This window comes from Myotis nattereri (genome assembly GCF_964212035.1).
Source record: "Myotis nattereri genome assembly, chromosome: 2".
NCBI classification, from domain to species: Eukaryota; Metazoa; Chordata; class Mammalia; order Chiroptera; family Vespertilionidae; genus Myotis; species Myotis nattereri.
Genome location: NC_138076.1, coordinates 200,755,184 through 200,778,154, shown reverse-complemented (window position 1 = coordinate 200,778,154; position 22,971 = coordinate 200,755,184). Strand labels below are relative to the sequence as shown.

At 40.8% G+C, this 22,971-nt stretch overlaps 1 protein-coding gene across 1 annotated transcript; it reads left to right on the top strand.

Moving 5' to 3' along the window:
• Positions 1–9,762: 9,762 nt before the first annotated feature.
• ARL1 (ARF like GTPase 1) lies at positions 9,763–22,206 on the top strand. The gene is made up of 6 exons (XM_081085100.1): positions 9,763–9,967; positions 12,081–12,218; positions 14,034–14,115; positions 15,998–16,109; positions 18,661–18,839; positions 20,028–22,206. The coding sequence occupies exons 1-6, from the start codon at positions 9,964–9,966 to the stop codon at positions 20,056–20,058; spliced, it is 546 nt and encodes a 181-aa protein (XP_080941226.1). The 5' UTR covers positions 9,763–9,963; the 3' UTR covers positions 20,059–22,206.
• The last annotated feature ends 765 nt before the right edge of the window (positions 22,207–22,971 follow it).

The window sequence follows — 22,971 nt, the reverse complement described above, 5'->3', positions numbered from 1 at the left end:
TCATTTGTTCCATGGCAATAAACAACTGACATAGAGGTCGGTACCAGAAGTGGGGTTTGTTTTCTAAAAGACTTATGAATGTAGCTTTTGAGGCATGCAATCAACCTTCATAAGATTCTTGGGAAATCTACAGTTTTTAAGAGAATTATATTGGTGAAAGTACGTTCATTGTAGAGTAAAAGCAACAGAGACAATTACAAATGAAAAGACACCCATGGGGTGGGGGGTGGGGGTGGGGGGGTGGGGGAGTGGGGGGGGGAAGACACCCATAAGTCCCCAACATACTGGGGCAGAAAATAAGTAAAAAGCAACCTAATTTGCAAATAGGAGTCATTTCTTATGGAAAAGAAAGGATTTCTCATGATGGAGCCAGGAGTTCAGAGGTCAGGGCTAAGAGCCACAGAAAACACTGGAGAGAGGACCACCACTCCCAGGCAGCAGAACTGGTCATAGTCAAAGGGCATTTTCTGCTCCCAGAGCAGGGGGCCTTGGTAACATGTCTAGCAGAATTTCACTACTACAAGCCTTCCATTCCTCCCGGAACGGAATGGGACTATTAGAGTGTTTCTTTTCCTGTCTCACCACTGTACACTGAGTACATAAAGACCCTCATTTGTATCCAGACTTGATGCAAATTGCAAGAATACTGATTTCAAACTTAATGCCATGATTGGATGAAACTTTGGGAGTCCTTGGAGGGAAAAAAAAAATCTATTTTGCATGCGGGAGATGTGAATTATTGAGGCCAAATGATAGACTCTGTAATACAGTTGTTACAAATAATAGCTCCCCGTCAATCAATCACTGTTCCAAGAATTCATTACCTGTGTGTCCTTGACTCTGGGCTGGCCTTGGAACTTGCTTTGGCCATGGGGACACCAGCAGAGGCTTATTAAGTACATTGGGGTGAGCTCTCTCACAACGTTGTTGTTTCAAGTTGCTCAGTTTGCAGTAGTCTGTTACACAGCAGTAAATAATTGAAACATTCCGTGACCCCCCTTCTATAATGAGATTTAGAAGAAAATGAAACAATAAGATAGAAGCACTCACTTTAGGTATAATAATGAGAGAGATAAGCCAGTCTTGCTCCTGGGAAAAGGAAAAAGGTGGGGTTGGTAAAGAGGGCATTCTCTATAAAAGATCTGAGAACATAGCCCTTTGGGTTACTGTGCCTTATAGTCATGCTTTTTCAGTTCTCAGGCACAATGAGGACCATAATAGCAAACCATAGTTTAAGAGTAGCTATTAGCACTGTACTTAATGCCAGCCACATCTACTCCAAGGGGACAAATAATGGTATTAGAAAATATCTATAGTGAATACCAATTGTGTTCTCAGCGCACTTTCCATAAACTTCCTCCTTTCTGCACCTTTATCTGTGCATATGGTGTAGAAAAAAAGCAAATATGACCCTCCTGTGGGTACTGATCCCCCTAGCCACAGTTAATTAGCGCAAGTGTGAGCATGTGATTCCAAAGAATTTAGTGCGTGAGTGCTGGGAGAGAGGATGCAAATGGTAGGGATAATTATGAAACAAGAGAGGCTGTGAACTATGGTCATATGCGGGTGACTACTGCAGATGGGTGTAACGTACATGGAGGTTCACTGAAACTAGTCTCTCAATAGAGTATTTTGAAATTGTGCATTATACCAGTGTATTTTGAATGTTTTCATGACAAAAAGCTTTTTTAAAAGCTTAATTGTTAATTTTTATTTTATGCAAACCTAGACTAATTTTTCAAGATTAATTTTTAAAGTAAGTAAATATTCTCATCCTCAGGTGGCAGGACAGTCTCAGAGATAATAAAATCCTTGTCCTAAAAATTTAACACCCCAAGACACCCTCCATCCTATATAATAAAAGGCTAATATGCAAATTGTCCCCTTGGGAGTTTGACCAACTGTGAGTCTGACCAACTAGGAGTTTGACCGCTCACTATGATGTGTGCTGACCACCAGGGGCCAGCGGGGACTGAAGGAAGACCCGGGCTGGCAGCCGGCAGTTGAGGGAAGGAAGGTCCCAATCAGCCTTGATCACTGGCCAGGCCTAGGGACCCTACCCATGCACAAATTTCGTGCACTGAGCCTCTAGTCTTTAATATAAATGGAAAGAAAAACTCCTACATATATAATCTAATATAAAAGCACTTACTTAACACAGTGTAAAAGAGTAATTCTTAAACTTTTTGGGTCACAGACAGATCCTTTGAGAATCTAATGGAAATTTTGGACAGATTTTCTGGGGGGCAGGGAGGACCAATTTTAGTAGGTTTGCAGGCTTCCAGAAGTCTATCTATAGATTTATATGATGCCAGGTTAAGAACCCTTAGTCTCAAAAAAGACAAAATACTCAGGAATAAGTGTAACCAATGTGAAAGATCTATACCCTGAATACGACAAAACTTTGTTGGAAAAAAAATAAGTATGACCTTAATAAATGGAAAGACATCCCTTGTTCATGGATCAAAAGACTTACTATGTTAAGATGGCAATATTCCTCAAGTTAATCTGCAGATTCAATGCAATCTATACCAAAATTCCAATTGCCCCTTCTTTTTCTTCAGAAATGAACTGGTCCTAAAATTCATATGGATGTGCAAAGGACTCGGAATAGACAAGACAATATTGAAAAAGAAGAACTAAGTTGGAGAGCACACACTTCCTGATTTCAAAACCTACTACAAAGCTACATGACAGTGTTCTACTGGCATAAGAACAGACATACACATGGTGGATTAGAAGTTAGAGTCCAGAAATAAGTCTGTACATTTCTGGCCAACTGATTTTTAAAAATATATATATTTTATTGAGTCCAGAGAGGAAGAGAGAGAGAAAGAGAGAGAGAGAGAGAGCGATAGAAACATCAATGATGAGAATCACTGATCAGCTGCCAAAGGACACTATCAAAAAGTGAAAAGACAACTCATAGAATAGGAGAAAGTATTTGTAAATCATATATCTGATAAGGGTCTATTATCCAGAATATATAGAGAACTCTTAGAACTCAACAATTAAAAGACAAATAATTAAAAATGGGCACAAAACTGGAATAGACATCTCATCAAAGATATACAAATAGCCAATAAGATACAAAAAAATTATCATTAAACATCAGGAAAATTAAAATCAAAACCATTCCACATCACAATGGCTATAATTTAAAAAGTGAATAATAAATGTTGTCAAGGATGTGGACAGATAAAAACCCTCATTGCTGGTACAAATGTAAAGTGGTGGGAAACAGTCCCACCAAACAATGCAACCACTGTGTAAAACAATTTGGTAGTTCCCCCAAAAGTTACTTACCGTAAGACCCAGCAATTTCAATCCTAGGTATATATAAAAGAGAACTGAAAACATATATTCCCACAAAAACTTGTACACAAATGCTCATAGCATCATTATTCAAATAGCCTCAAAGTAGGAACAACCCAAATGTCCATCAACTGATGAACGAATTTTTTTTAAAAAAAGTATATCTACACATAAGAATATTATTCAGCCATAAAAATGAATGAAATTCTGACACATGCTATGGATATACTTGAAAACAGTATACTATATAAAAGCCAAACATAGAAGGATAAATACTGTATGACTCTGCTTATTTGAAATAGTTAGAATAGGCACATTTATAGTGATGGAAAGTACATTAGAGGTTACCAGAGGCCAGGAAAGGGGGCAGTGGGGAGTTATTGCTTAATGGGTATAGAGTATCTGTGTGGGGTGATGAAAATGTTTTAGAATTAGATAGTAATCACAGTCACAAACCTTGTGAATATACTAAAAAAAAAACACCCTGAATTGCACACTTAAATACTGAATTTTTCTGTATGTGAATTATATCTCAATTAAGAAAAAACATACCACTTAGTCTAAAGAGAAGTTCTGCTCTGTTGGTAAAGTACATGTTATTGAAAGGAAACATTTGAAATACAGGACATATTTTGATTTGTGAAAATCATACTCCTTACTTTAAAATACAATTCTAAATATACAGTAAGATAAACCATCTGAAGCTTATATTAATTATACTTATATGTTTATACTGATCATATTAAATGGATTTCTGCTTCATGGAATAAAATCTGAGCAAAAGAATGTAACTTCTACAAGGCAATGGACCACACAGAAATTTTACGTTTCTAACTTTTGGAAACTGCAGCTAATTCTTGAGGCATGGCTGTGTGTGTTTGAAAATCAGTTTACCAAATGTATAGGTCATCTGGTAAATGGCTCCATTATAGAAGGTATTATAATCTTAACTAGAGGCCCGGTACATGGATTCGTGCATTGATAGGAAATTAATTAGAAGGTGGCCGGTGGGGCAGGACTGTGTGAAAGGGGCCAAACATGCCCTGGAGTCAACCTCCCACAGTCCCTCCCCGGCCATCTGGGGCAGCACCATGGCTTGAAGGGTGTCTGCAGAGTGAATGGGGTCCCTCCGGTAGATGGGGGTCCCTTGGCCTGGCCTGCAGGTTTTGGGCCAAAAATGACTCTCTGACATCCCCCAAGGGATTCTGGATGGCAAGAGGGTACGCACCCCATAATCGGGCACCCTCCTCTCTGGTTCCAGGTGCATCACCCGAGAACTGCAGCTGCCAAGTCACCGCAGCTCTGCAGCTCCTGCATTGAGCATCTGCCCCCTGGTGGTTATTGCACATCATAGCTACCGGTTGGATGGTTGGGCAGTTGCTTAGGCTTATATATATATACTAGAGGCCCATTGCAGGAAGATTCCTACAAGAATAGGACTTCGCTCCCATCTCTGCCATTCCTACCCTGCCCGTCTCTGCCGCTCCTACCCCGCCCTTCTCCACTACCTCAGCTCCGTTGCTTGGCTTCCTTCTACGGTGTCTTCAGTCTTCGCTCCCAGCCGGTATATGCAAATTAGCCACCATCTTTGTTGGCGGTTAATTTGCATATCACTCTGATTAGCCAATGTTGGGTGTAGCGAAGGTATGGTCAATGTGCATCTTTGTCTATTATTAGATAGGATAGATTACTTTAGGCCTGGAAATCAAATGATCAGGGTTGCTCTCCTGGCATTATCACTTAGCTTGTTTCTACTTCTTTATTTGAAGTTGTGGTGGTAGGAATGAAGGTTCCTTCTAGTTTTTAATTTATGAACTTACTTGATCTTATTGCGACTTTATAGTCAAAGGTGTTCTGCAATTGTTTTACTTGCTCAGACTGCATTCAAACATACACACTTTAAAATTCAGTAAATTATGGGGCGGGGGCAGGGGAAGTGCAAGAGGGCATAGAAGGGACAAATGGTGATGGGAAAATAAAACTCAGTAAATTATTACTGAATCATAAAATTTGAAAAGGATTAAATTGTCCACTCAACATTTATTAAATTGGACCAACTGAACTCATGCTGAGAACTAGTCTAAAGCAATAGCACCACCTGGTGGCTACTCTCCTCATATGACAACTTCATTGAAAAACGGTAGGTTGGCCTTTCCAGTCAAATTAGGGCAAGTGGTTCAGATAGGCCTATTTCAGGAAACAAGTTTAATAATATTTAATAACATTAAATAATATATGTTTAAACTAACTAATGTTTATGATATTGGGCTTAGGTACTTATTTTATAATTTAAAAAATTCTCTCAATATTTTTTGTTTAGTGACCAAGTACAAGAACAAAATAAACAAAAAATACTTGCATTCACAGATGTTATATTCTAGTGTAAGGAAGTAGACGATAAATAGTAAGTGTAATAAATTAGTAAATTATATGTTTAGTGGGAAGGTGTATTAAAAAATCAGGATAAGAGGGATGTTGAGTAGGTTGCAATTTTAGAAATACTTTAAAAATGTTTTTATTGATTTCAGATAGAGGAAGGAAGAGGGGAGAGAGAGAGAACATCAATGAGAGAGAATCACTGATTAACTACCTCCTGCACGCCCCCTACTGGTTATCGAGCCTGCAACCTGGGCATGTGCCCTGACCTAAAACTGAATGGTGACCTCCTGGTTCATGGGCATATGCTCAACCACTGATTCACTGGCCAGGCAAGTAGGTTGCAATTTTAAATAGGATGATATTTGAGCAAAGACTAGAAAGAGGTGAGTGCCGGGGTCCAGGGGTTCCCAAAGGTGTGGATGGTGTCGGCGAAGAATGTTTTACACGGAGACAGCTTTCAGAACTCTCTAGCTCTCTTTAGTCTCCGTGGATCTTCCTGTGCTGGCAGAGGCCACAGAGAAAGATCCCTAGGCAAACTGAGCCTTTATTTTTATAGTCAGAGGTAAACAAGGTAGTGGTTACCAAAGTTACACTCTTCTTGTGAGTTTCACTTGTTATTGTTCTTGTTGCACTTCCCTCAGCCCATTAGCTTCCCAGGTAAGATCTAGGGAGCATTATAAGGTGAAGCCTAAGAGGACTATGCCCTCTAAGCTGGGACTTGCTTGTGACTTTGCCAACAGGTCAGTCTGAGGCTTAACCTTACAGAGGCTCCCCACAGGTGAGGTCAATTCTACATGCTTGTCTGAAGAATAAAATTTCATAGACTTACAATCTAAATATTTACCTTTAATTCTACCATGCTGCTAAAATTTTTGCTTCCTTAACTATTAGTTTTAGGAAGGAGGAGATGTAATACCAGATCAATATGAATAAAAATGACATTTTGAAAAATGATGTTGCCCCATAGATATGCACCTTTCCCACTACAGAGATTATAAAGGCTGTCTTTAGATAGTTCAGAAAGATACATGAAATGGCAAGTTTGTTACCTTATTTCTCACCACCTTACCATGACATTTACACATTGAAAATTGTGTTCCTATGAAAGTAAGAGCTAATCTAGTCTTAGGAATTGAGAACTGAGAGAAGGAAAGAGAAGGTGGAGGTGGGATGTAATCACCAACATAGATGAGTTAAAAAAAAAAAAATTAAATTTCTCTAGACCAGTGGTTCTCAACCTTCCTAATGCCGCCACCCTTTAATACATTTCCTCATGTTTTGGTGACCCCCAATTTCACTGTTACAAATTGAACATAATAAAAGCATAGTGATTAATCACAAAAACAATATGTAAGTATATATGTGTTTTCCGATTGTCTTAGGTGAACCCTGTGAAAGGGTCGTTCGACCCCCCCAAAGGGGTCGCGACCCACAGGTTGAGAACCACTGCTCTAGACTGTTTATGGCTTTGCTTTTTTAATAATTTTGTCTCAGCAGTTTTTTTGTTTTTTTAATTCTCACCTGAGGATATTTTTCCATTGATTTTAGAGTGGAAGAGAGAGGGAAAGGCAGAGAAAAACATCAATGTGAGAGAAATACATTGATTGGTTGCCTCCTGCATAGGTCCTAGCAGGGCCAGGGAGGAGCCTGCAACCGAGGTACATGCCCTTCATCAGAATGGAACCTAGGACCCTTTGGTCCGAAGGCCAAAGCTCTATCCAGAGCCAAACGGGCTAGGGCTCAGAACTTTTTGAAACCACTTTAATTTTCTGTCTTAAATACTCTTGGGTTAATAAGTGCCTCTAAAATTTAGAAATTCTTAAGAGACTGTTCTAGAGTATTTCATCGGTATAGCATTAAGGCCTTAAACATGATAAACAGTAAAAATCTGTCTCAAACCCACACTAGAAAAATGTAAAGGGCAACACTATCTTAACATTCCGGGATTTGTTTTTAGATCAAAGCTTTCAGTGAATGGAGAATTTTATTTTGTTTTTGATGCATTCAGGAAATTAGGTCTGATCTTCACAGTCAAAACAAAGAATGAAATGGGTAAATTTTGTAAAATAAAGTCTATCAAATTGCCTAAAGAGTTTTTATTTTTTTATCACTTGTGTCCATAGTGACTTGTAATTTAGGTGCTTAATATGCATTATGAAAGGCTGATACACTATCTAGTAATATTAACACTTTAAAAATTGTTTTTATTGATTTTAGAGAGAGGAAGGGAGAGAGAAGCATCAATCAGCTGCCGTCTCCTCTCCCCTTGCTGGGAATGTGCCCTGACCCTGGAACCAAACCCGAGAACTTCGGGTGCATAGGACCACACGCAACCAAGTGAGCCACACTAGCCAGGGCAATAACACTCCTTAATATGTACACAGCATTTCCGTTTACACAGCATCCTCGCATGTATCTCCCTTGCTTATTTGGTTCAGAATATACAATGTGAATACAGGGTGCAGTCTCTTTCCTTGTAGTTCTTCAAGGGGAATCTATTTCCCGGGGACTAACTGGTGGCCAAGATGTGCCAGGAGGTAGAAGCTAATCTTGGCAAGGAGAGGGCCTGGAGGTGGACGAAGAATAGGTGAGAACGCCCGGCGGAGTCAGCACGCTGAGGTCCAGAGCGGCACAACACAATGCTTACAATGCACAGCCTTAAAAAAAAAGCCCCGGTGTTTAGGCGAGGAGTCACTCAACTCCCCCCTTCTCAAACAACAAAACAGGAAAATCCAAAACACCAACCAACAAAAACCCCAACACGTTTCCTTACAAGAAAAATGTCTGCGAAATTATGATTTTGGGAGCAGGAAGGAGAGTCGAGAGCAATCAGCAAATTTAGCTCCACGTCTAGGCAGCTGGAGAGATCTGAAAATTGAAATAAAATTAAAAAACACAACACACAGGCAGTCCATAAACTTGTTTAACGGATGAACACGTCTATTATAACTAAGTACATGATATATACATATTCTACTTGGTAAGAGACCCCGAGAAAATGTTAACAATGGTTACTTCTAGGGAGAGCTGCAGGATGAGGGGCTTGGGACAGGCTGAGTTTTCCGCGGCTCTTCGCGAAATTTTAAGGCGCATGCTCAGCCTTTTTTAAACAAAATTAGAGTCTAGGTCAGTGGTTCTCAACCTTCCTCATGCCGCGACCCTTGAATACAGTTCCTCATGTTGTGGTGACCCCCGACCATAAAATCATTTTCGTTGCTACTGTTATGAATCGTAATGTAAATACCTGATATGCAGGATGTATTTTCATTGTTACAAACTGAACATAATAAAAGCATAGTGATGAATCACAAAAACAATATGTAATTATATATGAGTTTCCCGATGGTCTTAGGCGACCCCTGTGAAAGGGTCGTTCGACCCCCAAAGGGATCGCGACCCACAGGTTGAGAACCGCTGGTCTAGGATCATCCCTTCTCCCCATCCTCCAAGTGTGGCTGCCTTCAAGATCAACATTACTCCTGGCCCACAGCCCCCAGGGAACAGGCCTCCAACCCAAATCCCCAGGATCGGGCGCGCCCGTCCACACTGCCAGTCGCCGAGGGGCGGCCAGGTGTGCAGTCAGGTGGAAGGAAGTGGGCAGGGCTTCTAACGCGGACCGTGCAGGGCATGGCGACGCCCAAGGTCTGCAGTTGGAGGCTTCGGTGGAAGGCTGCGGCGCATCGGTGGCAGAGGGGGTCCCCCACGATTATGACGTTGTCCGACTGCCTTGGAGGCCAAGTGGAGGCGCCGCCGCCGGGCGCTTCAGGACCAGCAGCTCTTGCGAAGCCGCAGTCGGCGCGCGCGTCTAGTCGCGCTGCTGAAGGAAGCCCGACTCGCGTTCCTGGTTAACGGATTCGCTACTTTTTGGAGTTAGAATTAAAAATGAAAATTCCAAGTTCCGTGTTCCGGAAGACCTTTCCTGTCCAAGGAAACAGAGGCAGGAGAGACTCCGGGTGCTGGCCTATTTTTTCTCGTCTGGCTTTCACGCCACTTATCACCCAGCGCGCCGCGAACTTGCGTCGAAAGCAACGACGCGGACGCACAGGCCGCCCTCCGCCGCGCAGTCGCGCAGTCGCGGCGGCCGCTCGCTCCCGCCCACGCCGGGTGGCCGACGTGGAAGTTGCTGGCTGACGAGGCTTCCAAGGAAACCGCCTCCGAGCCACCGGAGGCCGAGACGAGCGGAGGTGGCGGCACCGGGGATCCAGTAGCGTCGCTGCCGAGACCGGGGCCTGTGTCTGCCGATCGACGAGGGCGGACGGGCGCTTCATCATGGGTGAGGGGTCCGAGGAGGGGCTGCGGGCGGGACGGGCGGAGGAGCGGGGCCGGCCTGGGCACCCTGCGTCGCCGGCTCCTCTCGGGGCGGGGCGGGGCGCTGGGACCTCACTCACCTGCGGGGGTGGACCGGCCTGGCGCGGCCGCCCCTGCCCCTTTCCCGGTCCCCAGAGCGGGGTCGGGGTCCGGGCTGCGCGGGGCCCCCGGCGCTGCGCCCTGGGAGCCGCCCGAGGCCTCTCCCCGGAGCATGGACTTTCCCCTCACCCCCTCGGACCCCGCTGGACTCGCCGGGCCGAGTTGGTCTCGCCAGGCTCGGCGTAGTGTCTGTCCCGGGGGCGCAGGCTGAGGATTCGTGGGAGGAGGGCGCTCCGGCCCCGGGTGCAAGCTGGGTCCTCCCTCGCTGGCCGCTGGGGGGCGTGGCTCGTCCTTCCGTCCCGCGGCCGCCCCGCCGTCCGTCCCGCCGTCCGTCTGCTGCTCTGCGGCGTTTCTGGCCGAGAGCAAAGCGGGGAGGGGGCGGGAGGGTCTCCCTGACGAGCGAGCGGCCTCAGAGCTGCGGGTGGAACGAAGCCGCCCCCCTCGGGGCGTCCAGACGGAAGGCACAGGTGCTTTCCCTCGTTTGCAGCGCGGTCCTGGGGCTGAAAGTCTCTGACTTCTTTCCATCCCTCCCCGGGTTGTTTTCTAGGGATTTTACTTCCTGCTCTGGAGCGCCGCAAGCACCTTTCTGTCTTTTTCCATAACCGCCTTGGTTTTGCTATTCCGCCTTTAAAAAAAAAATTATATATATATATAATTTGTAAAAGGTAGAAAGAACTCTGTCGCGTCCCACCCCCTCTGTTACACCTTCCCAAGGGTCTCTCGCATTTCTTTGTCCAGTAGCCATGTACTGCTGAATGGCATCGCTTCTGTTGTCAACCTTTAAAACACTGTTTAATGTAACTTCCTTTCAATCTAATGGCTTTTGGTGGGAAAGAGTCAAACCAGAGTGCTTTTTTTTTTTTTCCGGTAATCATAAGAGAAAAAACATTTTTTTAAAGCTTTATTTGTTGATAAAAGAATAATAAAGACTCTAAATCTCCACCTTCCTTACTTTTAGGGTTATTTTACTTAAACACAGTCCATTTCTAGAAGGATTTTTTAATGTTACTTACCCCCCCCCCCCCACCGCTTTACTGACGTATGACTGACAAAAATTGTATGTATTTTGATGTACAACACGATATTTTGATATAAGTATACCTTGTGAAATAACAGTCAAACTAATCTGTGCGTGTGGTGAGAACCGTGTGTGTGTGTGTGTGTGTGTGTGTGTGTGTGTGTGTGTGTGTGTCTGTCGAGAACCTCTGGAGATCTTTCTTAGCAAATTTCACGTGTCTACTACATTATTAACTACCACCACCATGCTGTCCTTTTGGTCTCAGAACTATCCATCTTTTGACAAAAGCGTGTACATCTCTTCCTTTCTCCGATTCCTCCACCTCCAGCAACCACACTTCTACTCTCTGTTTACAAGTGCTTTTCGATTACACTGTACCTTGCATATAGGAAGTTTTCTGGAAATATTTCGTGATGCATTGAATGTTAGCATTATTTTTTTTCAGTGAGTTTTCTACCAAGAAGAATAGTTTTTATTTTGGGCTTCTGTGTCTCACTTTTTATTTTGTTGTTGTTAATAAGACATCGTACCGGTTAAAGGTGTTGTTATGATGATACTGCTGCTGTAACAGCAGTGATAATTGTGTTTCCTGTGCAAGGATCTCATTGTCCCCCTGTCATTCAGATTTGCCCTTTGGGCTTTAGGGGTCATGGGAACATCATGCTAAGGTGCCCAAATTCTCTTGATTAGAAAGTGAGCTCCATGAGGGTGGTGGTCATATATCTCTTATTTTTAGTGAATCTTCTGTGCTTGTCTGATACTTAATCTAGAACATGATAACAAGAGTTTACTTGTTTTGTGTTGAATAACATATTTCAATGGGGGCAAAAATATGCATTTATGAATCCAGGAAAATAATATTAAATTTGGTGTAGCTTTCAAGGGGCAAGAGTAAATGTTTTGTGGACCAATTCAAAAAATGATACTTAATATATTTTTTTGCTTTTATTATTTTTTTTAGGTGGCTTTTTCTCAAGTATATTTTCGAGTCTATTTGGAACCCGGGAAATGAGGATTTTAATTTTGGGATTAGATGGAGCAGGAAAAACTACAATTTTGTACAGATTACAGGTTGGAGAGGTTGTTACTACTATTCCTAGTAAGTGTTGGTATGATAAATTATAAGAGCTTTCTCTTTCCTATCATAATTTTACTTTTAATTAATAATATAATAAAGTAATTCATAAGGATATTGTAAACTTCTAGTATGAGCATATTGTTGATAACACTTTTAAAAAATATATATTTGTATACAGGTACTTTTATTGATTTTAGAGAGGAAGGGAGAGGGAGAGAGACAGAAACATCAATGATGAGAGAGAATCATTGATCGGCTGCCTCCTGCATGTGCCCTACTGGGGATTGAACTTGACCAAGTGGTATATGGGTCAATGCTCAACCACTGAGCAACACTGGCTTGGCTGTTTAAGAGTACTTAAATTATGCCTCTAAAGTTACTCTGTCATTCAAGGTATTTCTTTTTAGTAGCATTTGAATTTAAAATTACAAAAAGAAGGCTAGCTTTTATGAAAAGAACTTTTAAAACTGTGACATCATTTTTTTCTTTTTGCCACCTTCGATAAATTTTAGTTCCTTTTTTTTTTTTTTAAATGTATTTTATTGATTTTTTACAGAGAGGAAGGGAGAGGGATAGAGAGTTAGAAACATCAGTGAGAGAGAAACATCGATCAGCTGCCTCCTGCACACCCCCTACTGGGGATGTGCCCGCAACCAAGGTACATGCCCTTGACTGGAATCGAACCTGGGACCCTTGAGTCCGCAGGCCGACGCTCTATCCACCGAGCCAAACCAGTCAGGGCAGTTCCCTTTTTTTTTGATTCTCAAAATTGTCCATCACTGCTGTGTCTGTCTTGGTCGTCGTCATCCCTGCAGTGCACATAACTCAGTGGATTGCATTTCAGTGAATGCTGATTTACACCACACTCTTATTCTTTGCATAGAAACTGTGTTCCTAATCTTGGTGAAGATGGTGATAACACTCCTACCTAAGTCTAAGGGAGACATTATGAACTTGCTTTTTAGTTTTTGCTCTGGCTGCTTATAATAGTATAGTTATTTTTTAGTTAATGGGCATACTTGCTATATACACATATGAATCATTTACCAATACAAACTAAGTCTAAAATAAAAATTAATTACTCAGCTACAGCTGTCAGTTTTTACTGTGCTTTTTTTTTAAGCTTGTCAGATCATAGTAAACTTTGTATATATAAGTCCTAATTTTCTTTAGCATCCTGTGCACTTCCTCTTAGATCCCTTTCAGTGAAAATAGTGGTCTCCTGCCTTATCTGTGTGGTGTCAGGGCTCCACCTAAGAAGGATGGCAGAGGAAGGGATGGGGCATCTCCCTTCTGGTCATCCAGCTGTGACCTTACTGCCCACGAGTGCTGGAGGAAGTCCGCAGAGGGTCTGAGATTGCCAGCATTGGAGAACCCAGCTTCCGTAAAGCAATCAACAACCATTGCTGTGTCCTTACCCACTGAAGTTTAGAATCTGGGCTTTCTTGATTTTGTCCTGTTTATTTGCTACCTACCAAAATTCAGATTTTTAGAATAATCTACAACTGTCCTTTTAAATATAACTTTCTGAACACTTTTGTATGTTAGTATTGTATTATGAGAGGAGTTTAGCATAATAGGATTTCTATAGAGCTAAAAATTATGTATTTGCAGAGGAGACCTGGGATTCTTATGTAATCGGAAGGTGGTGCTGATCTTGCTAATTGTGTGTGTGAGAGTGTGTGTGTAGCACAGCATACTGACTTGTCTTAAATGGAATATCTTAACCAATAATGTAATTCAACAGTTATCATTTATTGCAGAAACTCAATTAGATTGGGTACTTTGAAGATAGAATGCATTAGTGTCTACATTAATTACTGATTTATCTTCCAGCCATTGGATTTAATGTTGAGACGGTAACATACAAGAACCTTAAATTTCAAGTCTGGGATTTAGGAGGACAGACCAGTATCAGGTATGGTGCAAAGATCAGATTATTTTGTGGTATTTAACATCGGCTCTTGTAGGGTTAACAGCAATTAACCAAAATATATCTTCTTTTGTAATTTAAATGGAAGGCACCTAGTGGTTTTTTTTTTTTTGGAAAATGATTTTTATTTTTTTAATTAAATTTACTGGGGCACATCCTATATAATAAAACCCTAATATGCACATCGACCAAATGGTGGAACGACCGGTTGCTATGATGCACACTGACCACCAGGGGCAGACGTTCAATGCAGGAGCTGCCCCATGGTGGTCAGTGCTCTTCCACGTGGAGCGCAGCTCAGCCAGAAGCTGGGCTCACAGCTGGCGCAGTGGTGGTGGTGGGAGCCTCTCCTGCCTCTGCGGCAGTGCTAAAGACCCCTCAGCAGACATCCCCCAAGGGGTCCCAGACTGCAGGAGGGTGCAGGCCAGGCTGAGGGCCTCCCTGACCCAGTGCACGAATGTCATGCACCAGACCTCTAGTTGGCTAATAAGATTATATAGTTTTCAAGTGTACATTTCTATGATACATGATCTGTATATTGCACTCTGTGTCCAAGTCAGATCATCTTCCGTCACTATATTTGGTCCCCTTTATCCTTTAACCAGTTAACTGCCATGTGTCCAAAACGGAAACCATCCCCACACGCCATGATATTTTGAATTTAATTTAAAAAATCAGTTTGCAATGAATATTATGAAAATAAATGTATTACAATTCGGGTGTTCTTGAATATTTTCAGTTGAAAATTTTCAAAAAAAAATGATTTCAAACTTGGTCTATAGACTCTTATGGCAGGCAAAAGGTTATTTTCCCCACCGCCACTCCCATCCCCCTCTGGTAACCAGTATACTGTTTTGTCTGTGAGTTGCAGTTTTATATCCCACACATGAGTGAAATCATGTGGTTTTTAGCTTTTCCTGACTGACTTATTTTGCTTAGCGTAATATTCTCAAGGTCCATCCATGTTGTTGCAAATGGCAGTATTTCATCTTTTCTGATGGCTGAGTAGCACCTGGTTTAAAATGTGGTAAACCTGCCTGTTCTCTCAATTGAATTAAAATCTAAGGGCCAGTTCTTCAGATATCACTTAAATGAAAAAAGTTTTCATGAGACTCTCAAGATTTAATGTTTTTTTACTAAAAGGGTCTTCCATTTAGTTCTTGCCAGCCCCTTCCTCTGTGAGACAGACTATTTTAGATTTCATAAAAATACCTTTCAGGCCCACTCCTTGGGGCTAATGGAACATAGATGCCTTGGGGAACTCAGGTCTCCTGCCCAGCATTTGTGCTTTGACGTGGCAACTGTAAATGTTTGGTGACTGTCAGTGGTTGCTCACTGTGGTTCCATCTTAAAAGATCAGTAGTGCGTTCCCCAAATGTCCTGCTTCCTTTTATCGTGTTTTATTTCTTGAATCACTTTTGATTCTGTTTCTAACTTTATCCATTTGACTCCTTTGTGTCTTTAGTGATCAATTTAATGCCTGTTATATAAAGTTATTAAAAAAAATTTTTAGGAACCCATTCCTCTTAATTCCTAAAGATTTGTAAGATATAACGATCAGGTCCGTGTACAACATTTTTGTCAGTACGTTTAGTGATGCTATAGGTTATAAATAGATTTTTCTCAGCCTAAAGTTTGAACTCCTGTGAATTGATGTTTATTAACATTCTTTCCACCTTTACGTCTGAGGGATATGATAGATATCAATTGGAAACACTATATCATTATGGTAGTGATTCTAACATGGGTGGGACCAAATTGGCAGTTAACTACCACCTGCCTTGCCAAGTCCTAGCATATAAATTAACATATCAGCTTAATCTTTTTTCAAATAATGATATATGCTCCCTTTCTAAATTTTCTTTAGGCCATACTGGAGATGTTATTATTCAAACACAGATGCTGTCATTTATGTAGTAGACAGTTGTGACCGAGATCGAATTGGCATTTCCAAATCAGAGTTAGTTGCCATGTTGGAGGTAAGAAAATCTTACTAAAATGTGGGGAAACATCTACATTTGCTTGCTGTTTCCATCATTTATTACATGCAGGAATAATTAAAAGGAGAGCATGGATTTCCCCTGCCCGCCATGCCTTTATTATAATTTTCTTTTATGCATATTACTTCCTGCTCCAGAAATATTGTTGGGTAGATGGTTATAGAGAAAAAAGAAAAAATCCAGCCTTGTAATTTTCTTTGAATGATAATTCTTGATTTCATTTATTATGTGATATAAAGCACAGGTAAAGTATGAGTCAGGATTATTGCATCAAAACTTATTGATAAAATTGTTTTACCTTTTTCATACACAAAAATAGATTCTAAATGGAGTAAAGAATTAAATGTAGAAAATGGGTATTTTCTACTGCTTTGTAATTCAGCTTATTTAGTAAATAAATGTATACATTTAAAATCACATTTACACATACCTGCTTTAAAAAATGAACTAAATATTAAATCGTGGATGATTTTAATTATAAGAATATATAAGAGGTATGTTTAAAATTTCTGGAGAGAAAAGGTTTTTCTAAATCAAAGGATTGGAAGGAATTACAAAAGAAAAGATAGATTTAATTCTATTAATACATACTAAAAATCCCCCCAAAGCTCAGATGCCAGACAATATAAATTAAAGTAAAACGGAACCAAGGACACTGTTTTACAATCAATGACTAAGGATTAGTGTATTTATTTATTTATTTAAATATATTTTTATTGATTTCAGAGAGGAAGGGAGAGAGAGAGATTGAAACATCAATGATGAGAGAGAATCATTGACCAGCTGCCTCCTGCATGCCCCTTACTGGGGATTGAGCCTGAAACCTGGGCATGTGCCCCGGATTGGAATTGAACTCGGGACCCTTCAGTCCACAGGCCGACACTCTATCCACTGAGCCAAACCAATCAGGGCAAGGATTAGTGTTTTTAATTTAAATACCAATATCTGCCACTCATTATATAAGTGAGCAGAAGGCATAAACTACAGTTCACAAGAGAAAAATATATTGCTAATAATACATTTTTAATACCCTAATCTATAATAAAAAGGTAATATGCTAATTAGACCGAACATCTTTACAGGCGTCATTCTGGACCTCCTTCCAGATGAAGCCGGGGCCGGAGGGTCCAGGGTGCCTGGCGGCAGCAGCCAGAGGGAAACAGCCCGGGTCCTGGGTGCCGGAGGGAAGCCGGTGCCAGCAGTGGGGAGAAGGAAGGCCTACTCTTGCATGAATTTTCATGCATCGGGCCTCTAGTAATCATATAATAGGATGCTATGTCTGGAAAAGTATATAATTTTTCTAGTTCTACCAAGGCTGCATTGAAAATAGGCACTGTCATATACACTGAGTGGCCAGATTATTCTGACCACTTGACATTTGTAGGCAAATTAGCTACAATTTCGCGCTGAAGTTGCTAGAGAGCCAGATCATTACAAATGTCTGAATAGCACAACATACCTAAGTATCGTTGCTGATCAAGTTCATCCTATCATGTTGATGGCGTATCCCAGTGGAGATGGCTTCTTCCAACAAGACAATGCGCCATGCCACGGTGCTCGTATTGTGCAGGAGTGGTTTCAAGAACATGAGGGAGACTTTACCTTGCTTAGGTGGCCCCCACAATCACCAGATCTCAATCTAATTGAGCATTTGTGGGACGAATTTAAAAGAGCCATCAGGCAGCTGGTTCCACAACCATCAAATCTCACAGAACTGGGCAGTGCTATTCATTAGTTATGGTGTCAGATTCCTCGCATCACCTTTCAACATCTCGTGGAGTCAGTGCCAAGAAGAATTGCTGCAGTATTGGAGGCAAAAGGTGGCCCAACAAAGTATTGATGGGGCGGTCATAATAATCTGGCAGGTCATAATAATCTGGCCACTCAGTGTATACTGTTGGTGGGATTGAAATTGTTACAACTTTTTTGGAAGGCAGTTTATTAATACATGTAACAAGAACCAGAAAAAGTTTTCATATTTTGATTTCACTTTTAAAGAATTATATTAAGGGAATAGAGATTTATTCAAAGATTTCTATATAATGACTGTGTACCTGGGTTTTTCTAATCGGTAAGTAAAAAGAATCTAAAGAGAGTTTAATACTGGAAAACAGTCATATAGTTTATGGTGCATATAAATTATAGTGTAGAGTATATTTAACCTTTTTTTGTGTGTGAGAAAATTTTGATTGTTTGGAAAATCAGGATTTAATGTTTAGTTTTAAAGTAGGGCATGTAACTGTAAATGCAATTTTAAATATAGAAATTTATTTACTAAATAAACCATAAATATCTGAATTACAAAGCTGTAGAAAATACTTAAAATGTTAACAGTGACCATGTTTTTGAGATAGGATTGGGGTAAAGCTTCTTTTCCTTGTACTTCTCTATAATTTCAAATAATTTATAATGAACATTGTGTCTTAATAATTAGAAAATGTACTTTTAAAATATTGTATTTGGGGCATGTCTGCCCAAATTCAAGGGAGCACATTGATTAAAGGAAATTAAATATCTTCTGTTTATTTAGGAAGAAGAGCTGAGAAAAGCCATTTTGGTGGTATTTGCAAATAAGCAGGACATGGAACAGGCTATGACTCCCTCAGAGATGGCAAATTCACTTGGGTTACCTGCCTTGAAGGACCGAAAATGGCAAATATTCAAAACTTCAGCAACCAAAGGCACTGGCCTTGATGAGGCAATGGAATGGTAAGCATCATGTTTTTAGAAGCCATCTGTGCGTGTGTGTGCGTGTATGCAGCTGTGCACACATGTAATTTCCCTTATGTCTTAAGGATGAAATTCCTATTACTTAATGTCTTGTATTAACCATACCAGACCTGAGGCCCTGAACCTAACTGTCCCCTATACCTGGGCTCCTGAGCATTCAAGAGAAAAAAACCAACATGATATAGAAAAATGTTAGTTACATGCAAACAAGTGGTTAGAATAAGATGGAACTTGGAGACATTGTAGAAAATAGGTCTAGGCAAAGTACCGAAAATTAGGTACAGCAGTATAGCGGTGGATTCGGAAATTACCGAAAAATCGGTACAGCGGTCTGATAGGGTTAAGTTCCTCCAGCCTTAGCTTCCACTTGACTTAATGTGCCTTAGCTTTTATTTCAACCATACCTATCTGATTACAGTTAGAAAACCAGCTTTTCCCATTTTTCTATCTTTTTCCTGCCTCATTTTATCCTCTAATTTCTTACCTTGGTTAAGGCTTTCCTCTTTTCAAGAGTCTTTCCTGACATATCTCCATGCCCACTGCCTTACCACACACACACACCAATGTCCTTGTCACAGATCAGTGATACAATACTTATTACGCCATCTCGTAATTGATTTGTACATCTCCTTATTAGATTATTAGCTCCTTGAGGACTGAGACTAGTTACCACCTCTGAATTATCCACATCTAGCCCTGCTGTAGAAGTAGCAGCCTGGAAAGTAGGTTTTTTGATTATTCTTTCAAAAGAATATGACAAATGAAAGCTTAAAAACCTTCTTCGAAATCGAGTCTATAACTTCATTTTTCTAATATAACTATCTCAACCTTTATCATTTAAAGTGCTTTGGAGCCCTAGCTGGTTTGGCTCAGTGGATAGAGCATCGGCCTGCGGACTGAAGGGTCCCCAGTTCGATTCTAGTCAAGGGCACATGCCCGGGTTGTGGGCTCGATCCCCAGTAGGGGGCGTGCAGGAGGCAGCCAATCATTGATTCTCTCTCATCACTGATGTTTCTATCTTTCCCTCTCCCTTCCTCTCTGAAATCAATAAAAATATATTTTAAAGTGCTTTGGAATCCATCTCCAGTATAAAGTTTATAAATGATCATACTCTATACCTGAAAGTTTGAAGTTAAATTTATGAAACCATTCATTTTCTCTTTACAGGTTAGTTGAAGCATTAAAGAGCAGGCAGTAATCCAATCACTTCTGAAATGAAGACCACATCCCATGTCCCTTTGGAAATAGTTAAGTGTGCTTCACACTACTAAATGTTAAAGCTGTGTGTATGATTGTTGGCATATACTGAACTGACTACACATTTGTAATAAATATAAAAAATAAGTATTTGGTTGGAAGGATAGTTCATCTTGAATGAACCAACTGACTGGTCTATATGATGTAAAATATTCCTTCCTTGCTTTCTTGTATTATTAAGGTATATATTCTATTTGTGTGGAATTCCTATTCAAAAACAGTCCTATTAAAAAATGCACTCTTATCAAGGGGGAAAACCCCTATTTTTGAATGAGTGGTTGCAGATTGTTTATATAAACACTAATAAATACCTTAGCTCAGATTTTTTCCCTCTAAAATGAATTAAATTTTTCCAAAAAGTAGACTCAGTAGGGTAGTCTAGGAACATGGTGTGAGTAATATAGTTTCATTTGCTCAGTAACCACTTTATTTAAACTGTTTCAGTTAAAAGCTTTTGGTTATAGGCAAGAAGTTGAAATAATTATTTTGTTAAAGTCACTGATGTATCTGTAATTGTTATTTTATAGTACTTTATAGTTGAAAAAAAATTCAATGTATATTGATACCTAGTCAATTTTTACAAGAACCCTGTGATGTAGATAGTTCAGATTGTAATGTAATGTTTCTGTTTTATGGACGTGTTGAGTCTTGGGTTGATAGCTTGGCTTGCCCAACTGCTAGTAAGCTGGGAGCCAGGCTCAAAGTGAGACTTCAGGGTCAGAAGCTTGTCCCATGAACTACACCACATGTAAGTTCAAATGATATAACTCCCTACATAAAATTATGCTAACTGAAGTAGACTACATTCAAAATAATGCCTGTAAATTTATCTTTCCACACTAGTAGAGGTAGGAAAAACAGTCCTAAATGGTTATATTTGATGAATTCACAACACATTAAAAATATTCACATTGAAGGAAATAAAGATATATTTTAAGAAGCATTGTAAAAGATGTTTTTACTGTCTTTCATTTTACCTACTTGTAATTGGACATATAAATTTGATTGGTGAAGTCAAAATCTTATTGGTTCTACAGGGAGAAACTGAGCATTCTTGGTTTTAGAAATTAGGTTCACTCGTAGGTTATCAGTTATGGTCAAAGGAACTTTTCAGACTGCCCATTCTACCACAGAATTGGTTCCAGTGTAACAGAGGTAAATATAGTCCTCAGTAATTACTAAAACTGGGGAGAAATTTTTTCACTTTGTAAGTTGGATAACCGCATTCAAGATAGTAGATGCTGGTAAAGTGAGCTTAATACTATTGTGCTCCTCACCTTTCAGAAACACTGGGGATTCACTTCCTGTCCCTGACACTGTCCTACCAGATGTTGGCCTCTGGCCTTGCCCTCACACTTTTGGTCGTTCTCTACTCCAATGAATGTGGCTTTTTTTGCCTGTGGGATTTACTCTTCTTATTTTCCAGCACCCATTCCTAATTTGTTTGGTCTCAGTGTCAAGTGGAGTAGTTCAGGATCACTGTGAAAATAGAAGTATGGGGAAGTGAGGCCATGACGGGCAGGTGCTGTCCAGTCTTGAATTCTGAGGAGGGCCCAGGAAGCTATAGCCACGTTCAGCACTTAGATGATCCTGATCCCTCTGGTTTATTGCAAAGAATAAGATGGGATAAAAGAGCATACATTTATTTTAATATGGTATGAATTGTAAAGCCCTTGTCTTGCGGGAAACAACTGTACAGGTATGTTACATGAGTTGAATGTTGGTATTTATAAAAATCTAAAAAACAAAACAAACAACCTATGAGTTCTAGGCACGTGGCCATTCCTTCAATTTTTTCTAAGAAACAAGAGACTTGGACAAATAATATCAAAGGTATGTTTTAGTTTTAACATAGTTTTATAACTGGTTGTAGGTATGCTATGATGTGATTACACTGAAAATTAAATTGAGAGTTGTGGGATTCTGTTAGCAGGATACTTGAGATGCACTTTAAGTTGTGGAAACGTAAGCTCCTTGAGGGCAGGGACCTTACTTTATTTACTGTTAGTATCCTTTGCATCTAGTGTGGTGCACCTGGCACATAGTAGGCACTCAATAAATACTAATTAAAACAAAGCTGTGCTCAATATCCCTGAGGTATTTGTTTTTTGATTTTGTCTTAGTGTTAACTTTCAATATTTAAAAACTTAATAAAGCAATACATGCATTTTAAATCACTTAAAATTAACGGAAATTGGCCTTCCAAGTTCCCCCACATTTTTTCTTTTGGTGCATTACAAACTCCTTGGAAGTGTAAGAACTCTTGTTTGAGACACAATCTACATCAGAACATAGGTGCTGAAGTTATGAATGTTTGAATATTTGATTCAGATGCCATATGCTATACTACTCTAACTCCATCATTACCCCATACTAGAGGCCTGGTGCACGAATTCGTGCACGGGTGGGGTCCCTTGGGTGCCTGCGGGGATCGGGTTGAAACCTGCAGTCCAATGCCACCTGCTGCTCCTGCCTGCTGCTCACGCTCATCCCAGCCCCATTGTGCCTGCTGCGGACTTGCGCCCTGTCAGTCCCAATCAGGAGAGCCCTGCGTCTGGTGCCCTTCCTGAGGGGCGGGGGGCGGGGCGGGAGGGCCAGGACACAATCGGCCTTCTGGGTGGGTGGTGGGACACCCTTGCCAGCCCGGGATCCAGATCCATCCTGCTGATCCCTGTGCTGGTTGGAAGCCATCTGGCAGCCACTTTTATATCATGTCTTTGTGGAGCATCTAGGGAGGGGAAGCAGCCGCAGTGCCCAAGGCCAACTTCCAGGAGGCCCGTGGTGCTGGTCCATTGGTACCTGGCCCTCTCTCCGGAGATTGGAACTGCAGGACTACTGAGGGAGTGAGTGGCTG